Source organism: Ranitomeya imitator, chromosome 4 (assembly GCF_032444005.1).
Source record: "Ranitomeya imitator isolate aRanImi1 chromosome 4, aRanImi1.pri, whole genome shotgun sequence".
NCBI lineage: Eukaryota > Metazoa > Chordata > Amphibia > Anura > Dendrobatidae > Ranitomeya > Ranitomeya imitator.
Window position 1 is genome coordinate 129,853,996 of NC_091285.1, and position 15,037 is coordinate 129,869,032.

Sequence of the window (15,037 nt, forward strand, 5' to 3'; positions counted from 1 at the left end):
GACTTTGTATTTTACCTTAGCTCATCAGTATTGTATCACTTTATCCAAACTAAATCCATCCTCTTGACTATACAGGATGGGCTATCACTGGCACAGGAAGTGTGATCCTCTACATACAGTCACTAAGGTGAACATCTTGTTTATCTACATTCTCTTATTATGTTCAGTGAGACAGTACTTATTGTGTGGCTATATTAACCACTAATACATACCGAGACACTGCACAAGATTGGTTTAGGACTGTCAACAGCTACTAAATTTATACATTCATACAGTGTACAGTATATAATAATTTATGTTTATACTTTTAAACCATACCTTTGAATAAGCAGCAGCTTGTCTCAGGATATCAAGTCCAGAATCTGAAAGTTCATCTCCCCTTTCTATGGATTTTGCTGAAAAAAATAATGGAATGAAAACCAATCTACAGCATACATCCATATATAAACTTACATAGGGAGTGCTCCACCAGAGATACGCGGATTGATATGTACGTAAGAATGAATGTAAGGAGAATGAAGGAAAGGTTGAATTGCCTCAAATTCGCAGGTCCACAGTTTGCAAATCGATTAGAGAGAATCGCCAAAAAAACATAAATAAATGCTTTTAGTCATTTCACAGACCGCTGAAGACTCAGAGTACCAGCTAATAACATCAGGCTTGTCAGCTTTGTCCTCCCCATAATGCCTTTCAGCTATAACATTACATGGTCTACTGCAGCAAATCAGGGCGACTATGGCAGAGACTATAAATGACGAGGGCCATCCAAGGAGCTGCCATTTTTGGATTTCACAGAGTAGGGATAGGAGCTTGCACAACTCTTTCGATATACAAAGGAATAGAAAAAGGCTTCATCTGAGTGTTGTGTACTACATCAATGCTGAAACACATTGAAAATGGGAGTGGTAGTCTCAGTCTGTGATTTAAATGTAGGTGCTGAAATGTAATATACTTAAGTAGAGTTGAGCGACCTTGACCTTTTTAGAGTCGAGCCGGGTTTCGTGAAACTCGACTATCTCAAAAGTCGAGTCGAGTGGAATCGGCCGATTATCGCGAAAAGTCGGGGATCGATCGAAACACGAAACCCAATGCAAGTCAATGGGGGAGCATAGTCGGCAGTGAGTAGAGGCCAGGAAAACATGTACAGAGCCCATTGTATTGGCAAAAACATCCATTCTTGCTACTGAAGCTTGTCAATCGTAATTTAGCTTATAATAATTGTAAGGCATTTGAAATTGGGGGTCATTTGGCTAAAGTTGTGGGGGGTAGGGCTTGTTCAAGTAATTAGTGGGCCCAGGACATCTGGACCACGTCACGGAAGTGGAGCAGGGAGAGGTAGGTATTTCAACTTTGCAAGTGCTGTGATCCTGAGCAAGCAGGGGGGCCCACTCGTTGGCATTGGCACTGGCACAGGGCCCCTCAAAGTACAGCGGTGTGTTTGCACGGCGGGGGCGCCTCCCACCGGCAGCTACACTTTTGCGTACTATGAGGGGCCCTGTGCCAGTGACGTCGCCAACGAGTATTCCTCCCCCCACCTGATGAATGAACCTGCACCTTCATCTGCACCTTCCTCTTTGTCCCCGTGTAAGGTGATATGGTATGCGGGAAGGGGGACCTGACTTTCAGCAGGGTCACAATCTTGCAGTGTTACGTGCACGGGGAATGTTGCGTTATGGGTCAATGTACCAGCAGACTCATCTATCACTGGCTGGGCAATGGGCAGGATGAGGGGGAAACAGATATGGGCACAAAGAATAAAGTGGGCTAAATGCAGTGCAAAATTGGTAACAGGACTACACAGGGGGCATTGTTTTGTTCAGTGGAGGACAACTGGAATGAGAGGCTGACACAGAGAGTAGGCCCAAATCAGTAAGTATTCTAAATGCAGTTCAAAATTGGCAACAGTAGTAAACCGGCGGCACAGCTTTGTTCACAGTAGAAGAACAGCAAGGAGCGGCAGACACAGATAGAAGGCCCCAACCCAACTAGTAGGCCTAATGCAGTGTGGTTTTCAACAACTACTTCAGAAGAGCCAGAAGATCGAAGCAATGGAGACAAAACCTGGGGAACACCTTGGAGTGGAACACACCGTCTCTACACCCCATACCCAATTTGTAGGCGTAATGCAGTGTAGTTTTCTACAACTACTAAACGAGAGTCAGAAGATTGAAGCAATGGCGAGGAAACCTGGGGAACACCTTGGAGTGGAACACACCGTCTCTACACCCCATACCCAATATGTAGGCCTAATGCAGTGTAGTTTTCTACAACTACTAAACGAGAGTCAGAAGATCGAAGCAATGTGGACGAAACCTGGGGAACACCTTGGAGTGGAACACACCGTCTCTACACCCCATACCCAATATGTAGGCCTAATGCAGTGTAGTTTCAACAAATACTAAACACGAGCATGAAGATTGAATCAATGGAGAGGAAACCTGGAGAACACCTTGGAGCGGCAGAGACCGTTAGTAGGCCCTACCGAAGTAGTAGCCCCAATGCAGTTTTCAATTCCTAGAGGCTGAAAACCAGACTATTGACGCTCAGATTTTTTTCAAAGGAGGACAGCTGTATTGAGTGGCGCAGACAGACACAGTTATTAGGCCTTAACCCAAAAATGTGGCTCAATGCAGTTAAAAAAAGGTTACAGGGGTACACAGGCAGCATTGGTCTGTTCAGTGGAGGACTATTAAAATTATGGACCATAGACATACTTTGTACGCCTACTATTAAAAAAAGGATGCTCTATGCAATTAAAAATAGGTTCCAGGGGTACACGGGCAGCAGTGCTCTGGTCAGCGGAGGACAATTTGAATTAGGGACTGCAGATAGACTTTGTAGGCTGTCCCCTGTGGACCATGTATCCAACACATTAACCCAGTGCGCCGTAATGGACACGTAACTTTTTGTGGAAATGCCTACTGGTCCATGTGTCTCTTGTCAGGTGCACCTTTCTACTGTTTTATTGCCTGAGTGCTATGACAATGCAGACTTTTTGATGCCGGTGGAGGGCTGGGATGGCTTTTCTCGCAAAAGAAGTGTCGACTGGGTAGCTTGAACCGTGGTACAGAGTAGTTCATCTTTTTTTTTTAAATATAAAACAAAGAAAAAAAGTAGGCTCCATGCACTTTCAGCTGCGTTCCAGGGGTACACGGCCAGCATTGGCCTGGTCAGTGGAGGACAAGTGTAAGGATGTACCGCAGACAGGCTTCGATGGCCTAACATAATAAAATTGGGCTGTAGGCAATTTAAAATTGGTTCCAGGGGTACACGAGCAGCAGTGTTCTGGTCAGTGGAGGCCTAGTGGAAGGAGGGACCGCAGACAGGCTTCGAAGGCCTAACATAATAAAAATGGGCTGGCTGTAGGCAATTCGAAATTGGTTCCAGGGGTACACGGGCAGCAGTGGCATGGTCAGTGGAGGCCTAGTGTAAAGAACGGACCGCAGACAGGCATCAAAGGCCTAACATAATAACATTGGGCTTGCTGTAGGCAATTTTAAATTGGTTCCAGGGGTACACGGGCAGCAGTGGTCTAGTCAGTGGAGGCCTAGTGGAAGAAGGGACCGCAGACAGGCATCAAAGGCCTAACATAATAACATTGGGCTGGCTGTAGGCAATTCGAAATTGGTTCCAGGGGTACATGGGCAGCAGTGGCATGGTCAGTGGAGGCCTAGTGGAAAGAACGGACCGCAGACAGGCTTCAAAGGCCTAACATAACAAAATTGGGCTTGCTGTAGGCAATTTTAAATTGGTTCCAGGGGTACACGGGCAGCAGTGGCCTGGTCAGTGTAGTAGTAGTAGAAAGAACGGACCGCAGACAGGCTTCGAAGGCCTAACATAACAAAATTGGGCTTGCTGTAGGCAATTTTAAATTGGTTCCAGGGGTACACGGGCAGCAGTGGTCTGGTCAGTGGAGGCCTAGTGAAAGAAGGGACCGCAGACAGGCATCAAAGGCCTAACATAACAAAATTGGGCTTGCTGTAGGCAATTTTAAATTGGTTCCAGGGGTACACGGGCAGCAGTGGCATGGTCAGTGGAGGCCTAGTGGAAAGAACGGACCGCAGACAGGCTTCGAAGGCCTAACATAACAAAATTGGGCTTGCTGTAGGCAATTTTAAATTGGTTCCAGGGGTACACGGGCAGCAGTGGCCTGGTCAGTGGAGGCCTAGCGGAAGAAGGGACCGCAGACAGGCATCAAAGGCCTAACATAACAAAATTGGGCTTACTGTAGGCAATTTGAAATTGGTTCCAGGGGTACACGGGCAGCAGTGGCATGGTCAGTGGAGGCCTAGTGGAAAGAACGGACCGCAGACAGGCTTCGAAGGCCTAACATAAAAATATTGGGCTGGCTGTAGGCAATTTTAAATTGGTTCCAGGGGAACACGGGCAGCAGTGGCCAGGTCAGCGGAGGCTGATTGTAATGAGTGTCTGCCAGTTAGTAGTCCAAAACAATACATAAATGTGAATGTCTCACATTAAAACCCAACGAAAACACAAAAGGGTGCAATCTTTAGGTACAGGGGTGGGATCCTCTGCGTAGTTTCTGACCTACTAATTTGGCGCCAAGTATTTACTTGGGTAAATAGAGGACACTGCCCCTATGTTAAGTACCATCATACATGTCAACACAATGGTATTGTCAGTGGCAGGAATGGAAGGATGTCAGCGCATAGTCTAAACATTGGTGGAAGTGTGAGAGATAATTGTGGAAGTGGTAGAGCAATGTTTGACCTGGGGGTGGGTGAACTCTCTTGTGGCCAGCGGTACAGGCCCAGGGCCCCTCATGTTGCAACAGTGTGTCTGAAGTTGGGTGCGCACCACCACCGCCAGAGACAGTTTATTGTACTATGAGGGACCCAGTGTCAGTGCTGTCGACCAAAAGCGGGCACACCCACCTCTTCAGACAAAGAGCACTCTCACGGGTGCTTGCGCCAAGTCGCGATACCACGGCCCCGTGTGGGGAGTTTGGCCATTTAGGTAGGTGTAAACGTGTCGTATGCTGGACAATCAGCTGCTGCAAATTAAGACACATTTGATAAGTAATTCACAGTAGTCCACAGGCAAGAGTTTTTCATAGGAAAGCTAGGTGTCTTGTATCTTCGACCACTGCACACCCGACAACTCCATGTCTGCCATCCTACTGCCTGCCCGTGTATGTGTATCCTCCCATAAAAACATAACAGCCCGCCTCTGTTCGCACAGTCTCTGAAGCATGTGCAGTGTTGAGTTCCACCTTGTTGCAACGTCTATGATTAGGCGATGCTGGGGAAGGTTCAAAGACCGCTGATAGGTCTGCATACGGCTGGAGTGTACAGGCGAACGGCGGATATGTGAGCAAAGTCCACACACTTTGAGAAGCAGGTCGGAGAAACCTGGATAAGTTTTCAATAAGCACTGCACCACCAGGTTTAAGGTGTGAGCCAGGCAAGGAATGTGTTTCAGTTGGGAAAGGGAGATGGCAGCCATGAAATTCCTTCCGTTATCACTCACTACCTTGCCTGCCTCAAGATCTACTGTGCCCAGCCACGACTGCGTTTCTTGCTGCAAGAACTCGGACAGAACTTCCGCGGTGTGTCTGTTGTCGCCCAAACACTTCATAGCCAATACAACCTGCTGACGCTTGCCAGTAGCTGCCCCATAATGGGACAACTGGTGTGCAACAGTGACAGCTGACGATGGAGTGGTTTGACGACTGCGGTCTGTGGAAGAGCTCTCGCTTCTGCAGGAGGACGAGGAGGAGGAGGGGGTGCGAACGCCTACAGCCAACTGTTTCCTAGACCGTGGGCTAGGCACAACTGTCCCGAAATTGATGTCCCCTGTGGACCCTGCATCCACCATTCACCCAGTGTGCCGTGATGGACACGTAACGTCCCTGGCCATGCCTACTGGTCCATGCATCTGTAGTCAGGTGCACCTTTGTACTCACAGATTGCCTGAGTGCATGGACGATGCGCTGTTTAACATGCTGGTGCAGGGCTGGGATGGCTTTTCTGGAAAAAAAGTGTCGACTGGGTAGCTCGTAGCGTGGTTCAGCGTACTCCATCAGGGCTTTGAAAGCTTTGCTTTCAACTAACCGGTAGGGCATCATCTCTAACGAGATTAGTCTAGCTATGTGGGCGTTCAAACCCTGTGTACGCGGATGTGAGGATAAGTACTTCCTTTTTCTAATCAGAGTCTCATGTAGGGTGAGCTGGACTGGAGAGCTGGAGATCGTGGAACTAGCGGGTGTGCTGGTGGACATGGCAGACTGAGAGACGGTTGGAGACGATATTGTTTCCGCCGGTGCCCTAGATGCAGTATTTCCTCCTACGAAACTGGTGTTTCCCTGACCCTGACTGCTTTGGGATGACAAAGAAACCTGCACAGATACTGCCGGAGGTGCAGAAAATGGTGGCCTTACAGTGACGGAAGGGATGTTGCGTTGCTGAGTAGCTTCATTGGCCGAGTGTGCTACAACCTTAAGGGACGTTTGGTAGTTAGTCCAGGCTTGCAAATGCATGGTGGTTAAATGTCTATGCATGCAACTTGTATTGAGACTTTTCAGATTCTGACCTCTGCTTAAGCTAGTTGAACATTTTTGACAGATGACTTTGCGCTGATCAGTTGGATGTTGTTTAAAAAAATGCCAGACTGCACTCTTCCTAGCATCGGATCCCTTTTCAGGAATTGCAGACTGAGCTTTAACCGGATGGACACGCTGTCCTCCAACAGTTTTTTGCTTTGCAACGCGTTTTGGGCCAGATACGGGCCCGGCAGATGGAACCTGTTACGATGTTGATGCCTGCTGCGGCCCCTCCTCCTCCGCTTCAGAACTACTGCCGCCTGCACCCTGTTCCCCCAATGGCTGCCAATCGGGGTCAACAACTGGGTCATCTATAACCTCCTCTTCTAGCTCGTGTGCAACTTCGTCTGTGTCACCGTGTAGGTCGGTGGTATAGCGTTCGTGACGGGGCAACATAGTCTCATCAGGGTCTGATTCTGGATCAGTACCCTGAGAGGGCAATGTTGTGGTCTGAGTCAAAGGACCAGCATAGTAGTCTGGCTGTGGCTGTGCATCAGTGCACTCCATGTCAGAATCTACTTGTAATGGGCATGGCCTGTTAACTGTTTCACTTTCTAAGCCAGGGACGGTATGTGTAAAGAGCTCCATGGAGTAACCCGTTGTGTCGCCTGCTGCATCCTTCTCTCTTGTTGTTGTTTTTGCTGACAAGGAAGCGACTTGTCCCTGACCATGAACATCCACGAACAACGCGCTGCTTTTACATTTACCAGTTTCAGAAGAGGAGGCAAAAGAGCTAGAGGCTGAGTCTGCAAGGTAAGCCAAAACTTGCTCTTGCTGCTCCGGCTTTAAAAGCGGTTTTCCTACTCCCAGAAAAGGGAGCGTTCGAGGCCTTCTGTAGCCAGACGACGAACCTGGCTCCACAGCTCCAGACTTAGGTGCAATATTTTTTTTCCCACGACCACCTGATGCTCCACTACCACTATCATCATTACCAGCTGACAATGAACGCCCACGGCCACGACCTCTTCCACCAGACTTCCTCATTGTTTTAAAAACTTAACCAAAGTAACGGTATTTGTTCCTGTAAAACAACTTACACGGTGAGCTATAACTTCAGTATGATTTAGATATCCCTTTACAGTTGGTTGAGACCGCAAGGAAAATCAGGCACAATGTTACACACTCTGTTTTCTGTGGCACCAAATCAGAGAGATGCCACACACGCAGGACTGTCACTCAAGCACAAATGTCAATATTAATCTCCCACTGTATTTTTTTTTTGTTTTGTTTTTTAAGGAAACTTTAGAAACAAAATAAAATAAAATGATTTATTAAGGAAGAATTTGGAAACAAAATAAAATAAAATGATTTTTTCAGGGAGAATTTAGAAACCAAAAAAAAATAAAAATAGCCTTTCTATGGCCCAGTGCCTACTATTTGAGAGAGAGAGATGGCACACCCAGGAGTGACACACAAGCAGAAAGGGCAATATTAATCTCCCACTGATTTCTTTTTGATTTTTTCAGGGAGAATTTAGAAACACAATAAAATAAAAAAAAAAAATAGGCTTTCTATGGCCCAGTGCCCACTATTTGAGAGAGAGAGAGATGGCACACCCAGGAGTCAGGAGTGACACACAAGCAGAAAGGGCAATATTAATCTCTCACTGATTTCTTTTTGATTTTTTCAGGGAGAATTTAGAAACACAATAAAATAAAATAGCCTTTCTATGGCCCAGTGCCCACTATTTGAGAGAGAGAGATGGCACACCCAGGAGTCAGGAGTGACACACAAGCAGAAAGGGCAATATTAATCTCTCACTGATTTCTTTTTGATTTTTTCAGGGAGAATTTAGAAACACAATAAAATAAAATAAAATAAAAAATAGCCTTTCTATGGCCCAGTGCCCACTATTTGAGAGAGAGAGATGGCACACCCAGGAGTCAGGAGTGGCACACAAGCAGAAAGGGCAATATTAATCTCCCACTGATTTCTTTTTGATTTTTTCAGGGAGAATTTAGAAACACAATAAAATAAAAAAAAAATAGGCTTTCTATGGCCCAGCGCCCACTATTTGAGAGAGAGAGATGGCACACCCAGGAGTCAGGAGTGGCACACGAGCAGAAAGGGCAATATTAATTTCCCACTAATTTATTTTTTATTTTTTCAGGGAGAATTTTGAAACACAATAAAAAAAAAAAATAGGCTTTCTATGGCCCACTAGTTGAGAGAGATAGATGGCACACCCAGGAGTCAGGAGTGGCACACAAGCAGAAAGGGCAATATTAATCTCCCACTGATTTTTTTATTTTTTCTGGGAGTATTTAGAAACCCAATAAAACAGAAAAATGAAAAGGCTTTCTATGGCCCACTATGGGAGAGAGATGGCACACACAGGGATGGCACTCTAGCAGAAATGCCAAATTGCCAATCTTAATCTCCCACAAAAAAAAAAAAAAAATGAAAAATGAAAAGGCTTTCTATGGCCCACTATGTGAGAGAGATGGCACACACAGGGATGGCACTCTAGCAGAAATGCCAAATTGCCAATCTTAATCTCCCACAAAAAAAAAAAAAAACAGGGACTGTCCTACAATTACTATCTCCCTGCAGTAATCTCAGCCAGGTATGGCAGGCAGCAATAAGGAGTGGACTGATGCACAAATTAAATAAAAAGTGTGGACAAACAAAAAAGATAGCTGTGCAGAAAGGAAGGAACAAGAGGATTTGTGCTTTGAAAAAAGCAGTTGGTTTGCACAGCGGCATACACACAGCAATGCAGCTATCAGGGAGCCTTCTAGGGCAGCCCAATGAGCTACAGCGCTGAGAAAAAAAATAAAAATACAGCCTCCACTGTCCCTGCAAACCGAAGGTGGTGTTGGGCAGTGGAAATTGCTACAGCACAAGCGGTTTGGTGGTTAATGGACCCTGCCTAACGCTATCCCTGCTTCTGACGAAGCGGCAGCAACCTCTCCCTAGGCTCAGATCAGCAGCAGTAAGATGGCGGTCGGCGGGAACGCCTCTTTATAGCCCCTGTGACGCCGCAGACAGCAAGCCAATCACTGCAATGCCCTTCTCTAAGATGGTGGGGACCAGGACCTATGTCATCACGCTGCCCACACTCTGCGTTCACCTTCATTGGCTGAGAAATGGCGCTTTTCACGTCATTGAAACGCGACTTTGGCGCGAAAGTCACGTACCGCATGGCCGACCCCACACAGGGGTCGGGTCGGGTTTCATGAAACCCGACTTTGCCAAAAGTCGGCGACTTTTGAAAATGAACGACCCGTTTCGCTCAACCCTATACTTAAGTATTAAGTAACAGCACCTTAATAACAACCTTTTTTGTTTATTTTTCACACACTTCGAACAAGGACCGTATTAATACCCATCTGTCCCAATTTTGCTATTAAAGAAAAATCCTGAATACAAGGCTTATGTGTCACAGAACGTGTTCTTCCTGCTTTATGAAACAGACAAGCCATATTTTTTTTAAGACAAAAGAAAAAACTCCATAATCCAGAAAGGTAAACACAACTGATTTTTCTTTGCACACTTTCTTGCTGTAATAGTCTAGTTTTAGATCTGTGTTTGCGTTAAAGAGCTCAAAAGGGGTTCAATACAGTTCTAGGAGACCTTCACATGTCCATTTTATCACGAGCTCCAATGTAGTCCACATTCCCTGAATCCTACTCCTACGCATCTGTGAATATCAGCAAAGTTCCTCCTATTCACAGGCGCTGGGTACTCTAACGAGCAACGTCGTGATTAACTGAGGACTGTAAATAGCTGTAACTTTACTGCTATTCAAAGACAGAAGAGCAGGATTCGGGGAATGTGGACTACATCGGAGCTTCGTGGGAACATTTCTGCCAATAAATTGTTATCTATCTATTTAACTATCTATTTATATCTTTGCACATCTAACACCTAAACATTTGTCTTCTGTAGGGTTGAGCGAAACGGATCGTTCATTTTCAAAAGTCGCCGACTTTTGGCAAAGTCGGGTTTCATGAAACCCGACCCGATCCCTGTGTGGGGTCGGCCATGCGGTACGCGACTTTCGCGCCAAAGTCGCGTTTCGTATGACGCGCTCGGCGCCATTTTTTTCAGCCAATGAAGGAGCGTGGGCAGAGTGATGACATAGGTCTTAGGGGCGTGGACGCCTATCGTCATTTTGTCCATTGTGCGCAGCAGCGATTTGGAATGTGTAACACCAGCTTTTCTGTTCAGGGAGAGAGGAGAGAGGAGAGAGGAGAGAGAGAGAGAGAGTTTCGTGTTTCGTTCGATACTCGACTTTTCGCCATAATCGGCCGATTTCACTCGACTCGACTTTTGAGATAGTCGGGTTTCGCGAAACCCGGCTCGACCCTAAAAAAGTCAAGGTCGCTCAACCCTAGTCTTCTGTATTCTATTTCAGTATGTGTCACATGGATGGTGCACATGAACAGCACACGGATGACACATACGCACACGGATACAGATAACATTGGTACTGGATTTTCCAGTACCAGGAATATCAAGACGTGTGAAGGAGGCCTTATATAACGGCTTTGTAGATGTACAATTCAGAGAGAATAAAACAATTTGATGGGAAATTTGGTGAAATAACAGAACAATAAGCAGCATTATAGCCCAGTGCTTACCACTGACATCCCAAAGGCATGCCCTTGGACGCCCACTGATCACTAGAATGGGGGTCTCAGTATGACTCACCTTTTCCATGGGAGTGTAAATAAAATTGTGGTATCACATGTGCCCTACTGCTCTATTCAAAATCTATGCAAAAGGCATACTGTAGCTAGTTAAATATAAGGTAATTGAATCATTTTTTATTATTTAATTAGGTCTTAGGCATCTAGATCAGTATGTGGATAACGATTGATAAATAGTCCATGAGTTGCTTTGTCTTCAAGTCACTAGATGAATTTAAAACAAATATCGCAAAACTGCATAGCAACGCATAGTATATGATGATCTGCCAAAATAACTATATTCAACTTAACAGGGTGAGCAGGTCGTATCAAAATATTAATTGATAAGATAGGTCACCCTGTCGCGGAAGATTTATTGATGTCAAGCATGCCTTTCATTATAGCTCTACATAACCATTAATTTTGAGAGGCCAGCAAATCTAATCTTTCAGCATATGTTTTCTCCTTTTTTACCCATTTTACAGATTTTTTTAAATGTTTGGTTTTTATTTCTGTAAACATTTTTTTCTGTGAATAGCTCACATTCTACAAGGAAGATGGATAGCAAATGTGGCACCCCTAGGGGTATTTGCCACAAAAATAGTTACTGACAGTAAATGCAAATACTAAAATAGCAAGACTGCACTACCACCTCCGGCCAGAAGGGGGAGCTCCAGAGACTCCCCTTGATCCATTCTGGTCTGAGAGAAGAACTGGCAGTTGGGCTAAGGAGCTGAAAGTGAGAGGTCATACAGTTGAATCTCTAACACCCCTGTGACTGTTACCAGGCCTAAATCACCGGCCTGAGGAGAAGAGGGATAGAGAAAAAGGACATTGTGAGAACCGGGTAGCATTAATCACTACCCAGAACAGGCGCAAAGACGGATACCGGATCCGTGGCTGTATTCATTACATATAATACAGCAACCGGAAAAACGTGAGGTGATATCAGCTTCACTAGGGTCGGACGCAGCAACAGACACAGAGTTCAGCGGTACTCCTGGAGGGGGTAAGCCGATAAAAGGACTCGGGTTGCCCGTCGAACCAGGACCCGGAGGAGACAGATTGGGCCGGCAGCCAGTTCACATACAACAGCAGGGCCACACAGATATTGCGTACAATAAGAGGCGAAGACCCCGGCAGGGTCAAAGTAACTCAGAGTTCCCATACAGACTCCGGTGACAGGACTGGTTGTAAATCCTTTTTTGTTAAAGTAAACTGGTTAAACGTTTCAGTGCCTCAGTCTTTCATTTGGACAATAGCCATCTATCCAGGATTGGGATCATCACCGCTGGGAGAACCTGCTGCTGATCAAGTAAGTGCCTGTTCCCTCACGATACCCTTTACACTGTGCATTGCCTGAGGCCACAGCACCGGGTCAAGCCACCCGTGACACCCCCCTCAAGAGACAGACCCCATTGGTCCGGTGCTGGGTACCCCGGTCTCTTGGGCGTCACAATTGGCGTCACGAACAGGATCTAGCCAGCCTGTATACCGGGTATTGTGTGCCGTGATTGGAGCCCAAAACTGTGAAAACTTGGATGAAAAATCTTGAAAATTGACTTTATTAAAGAAAAATCCATTCTCCATTGAAAACTGTTGAAAGTGACTTTTCCCCATTGGTTATAATGGAGTAAAGATGGCCGCCATCCCCTGAGGTAATCACTTCATAACCATTAGGCACGAAACTGTTAATTGAGCTACGCCATCACCTGAGCCCCAGTCTAACTGAAAAACTTCAGAATCCGCCATTACAGAGCGCGGTGGGTGGGAGCAGCAGGGGGCGTGTCATTGTGGGCGGCACCAAGCTGAGCGCTCTGACATCAGAGCAAGGGGAAAATCGATCCTGCTGCACAGCGGAACGAATCTACACTATCCCGACGGAAGCGGAGGACCGGAAGGGTCCGGATTAGCTAAGGGGGCACAGTATGTCGCAGCACGGAGACGCCGCAGCACCCGGCGACGCTAATGCAGCTGAAAGACAGAGTGTCGATAGAGAGTCCGGTAGCGCAGCGGTGCAAGGAGTGGCGCCCATCATGCCGGTGCTGATGCCATATACCCCGGGTGGCCCATGGCTTCCAATGTATGAAGGTGAGCCTAATACCCTTGACGATTTCAGAGAAAAGATGCTGGCCCATTTTGACATGTTCCCTGTGGGTGAAGTTCAGCGTGTTAGTCTCCTGATGATGCAGTTAAGTGGCCATGCTAAGCGAGAAGTCACAGCATGGGCAGCTGATCTAAAAGGCACTGTTGAACGCATATTTGCTGGATTAAAAGCTACATTTGAAACCACTGCCAGCAGCAAAGCTAAAGTACGATTCTTTAATTGCAAACAAAAAGTTAATGAGGGCGTGAGAGACTTTGCCTTAAACCTGCAGGAAGCCCTTAAATCACTTACACTGGCTGAACCCATTTTTAACACCGGAGCGGATAAACTGCTAAGAGATCAATTTATTGAGGGACTCTACACCCCTTCTCACCGGGGGCATGTGAGCATGCTTGTTTTTAAGAACCCTGAATTGACATTTGCCCAATTAAAGGAGAGCGCTATACGTCTCCAGCTGGCAGAGGCACCTCGGGATCAGGATCCTGCGCAACTCATGGCAGAGGCTCCTCAACAACATGGAGTACCAGTGACATCAGCTATGTCCGGGGCCATTGCTAAGCCCCTGGGGCCCAGTACTAATGAGGCTCTTCAACAAAAGCTTGACTCTTTAACTGATGTTGTTGCTTCAATGGCTAAAACCATGCAGGAGATGAGAGGACCCAAGATGGAGTTGTCAAACCGTAGAGAAGGTGTTCCATGGATGAGACCCCGGAGATACCCGACATGGAGAGGACGACCCCGCGACCGCTACCAACCGGATGGACAGCCCATTTGCCGCCGTTGCCAGCAGCCAGGCCACTTTGCACGAGATTGTGATTTAAACGGGAATCCCCTGGGAATGCGGGCCGCTTCGCAGGAATGAACTTTCAAGGCCCAACACCCTGGCACGACAGGTACATCGGAGGACGACCCATTATCCCTATCGTGCTGGACGGAGTGCCCCTCAACGCTTTGCTGGACACAGGTTCCCAGATTTCATCTATACCGTATATCCTTTATAAGAGGTACTGGGCTGATGCAGATATTGATAAAGGGCCCTCTGATGTTGAACTAGATATATGGGCCAGTAATGGTAAGTTGGTACCGAAACTAGGATTCAGGGAGATGACCATAAAGATTGGTAAAGTAGAATTGAAGAAACAGGGTATAATTGTTGTTGATGTTGACCGGCGGAACTGTGAACCAACTGTATTGATAGGAATGAATGTGTTAGAGAACTGCTTTTCCGAAGTCATTTCTGTCTTACAGCAAATTGCTGAAACTGCCCAATCCTGCCAGCAGAGAGTTCTCCGGAGGGAAATAAAAGTATTGATGTTAAGGCAACAGGTAGAAGTTGCAGGTGGAGAAATCGGCAGTGTGAGGGTAAGTGATCCAACATCTATTGTAATCCCACCAAAAACAGAAATGCTGGTATGGTGTAGAGCAGCCATTGGTACTAAGGGACGAGATTATCAAGCCTTAATAGAACCAGTGTACACCGACAGCAGGCCCACTATACTCACAGCACGAGGGATAGTCGAGGTACACCGGGGACGAGTGCCGGTACGACTTTTGAACTGTGGAGAGGAAGAGGTCACTTTGCCAAGGTATGCTACAATGGCAAAGCTATATACTGTTGACAACAATGCCATCACAACCATTGAGCCCTTAGAACCAACCTGTCAGGTGGAAGGCAATGGCTCAGATGGAGAAATGGAGGATTGGTGCCAACAGCTACACGTGGGCATAAATTCA

The 15,037-nt window shown here is 46.5% G+C and overlaps 1 protein-coding gene across 1 annotated transcript in view; it reads right to left on the minus strand.

Moving 5' to 3' along the window:
• Nucleotides 1-15,037, minus strand: part of TGFBI (transforming growth factor beta induced) — a 203,286-nt gene that overhangs the window by 11,682 nt on the left and 176,567 nt on the right. The window contains exon 15 of the mRNA XM_069763923.1: nucleotides 319-395. Within this exon, the coding sequence (XP_069620024.1) occupies nucleotides 319-395 (77 nt within the window). The remainder of the gene's footprint in view (nucleotides 1-318; nucleotides 396-15,037) is intronic.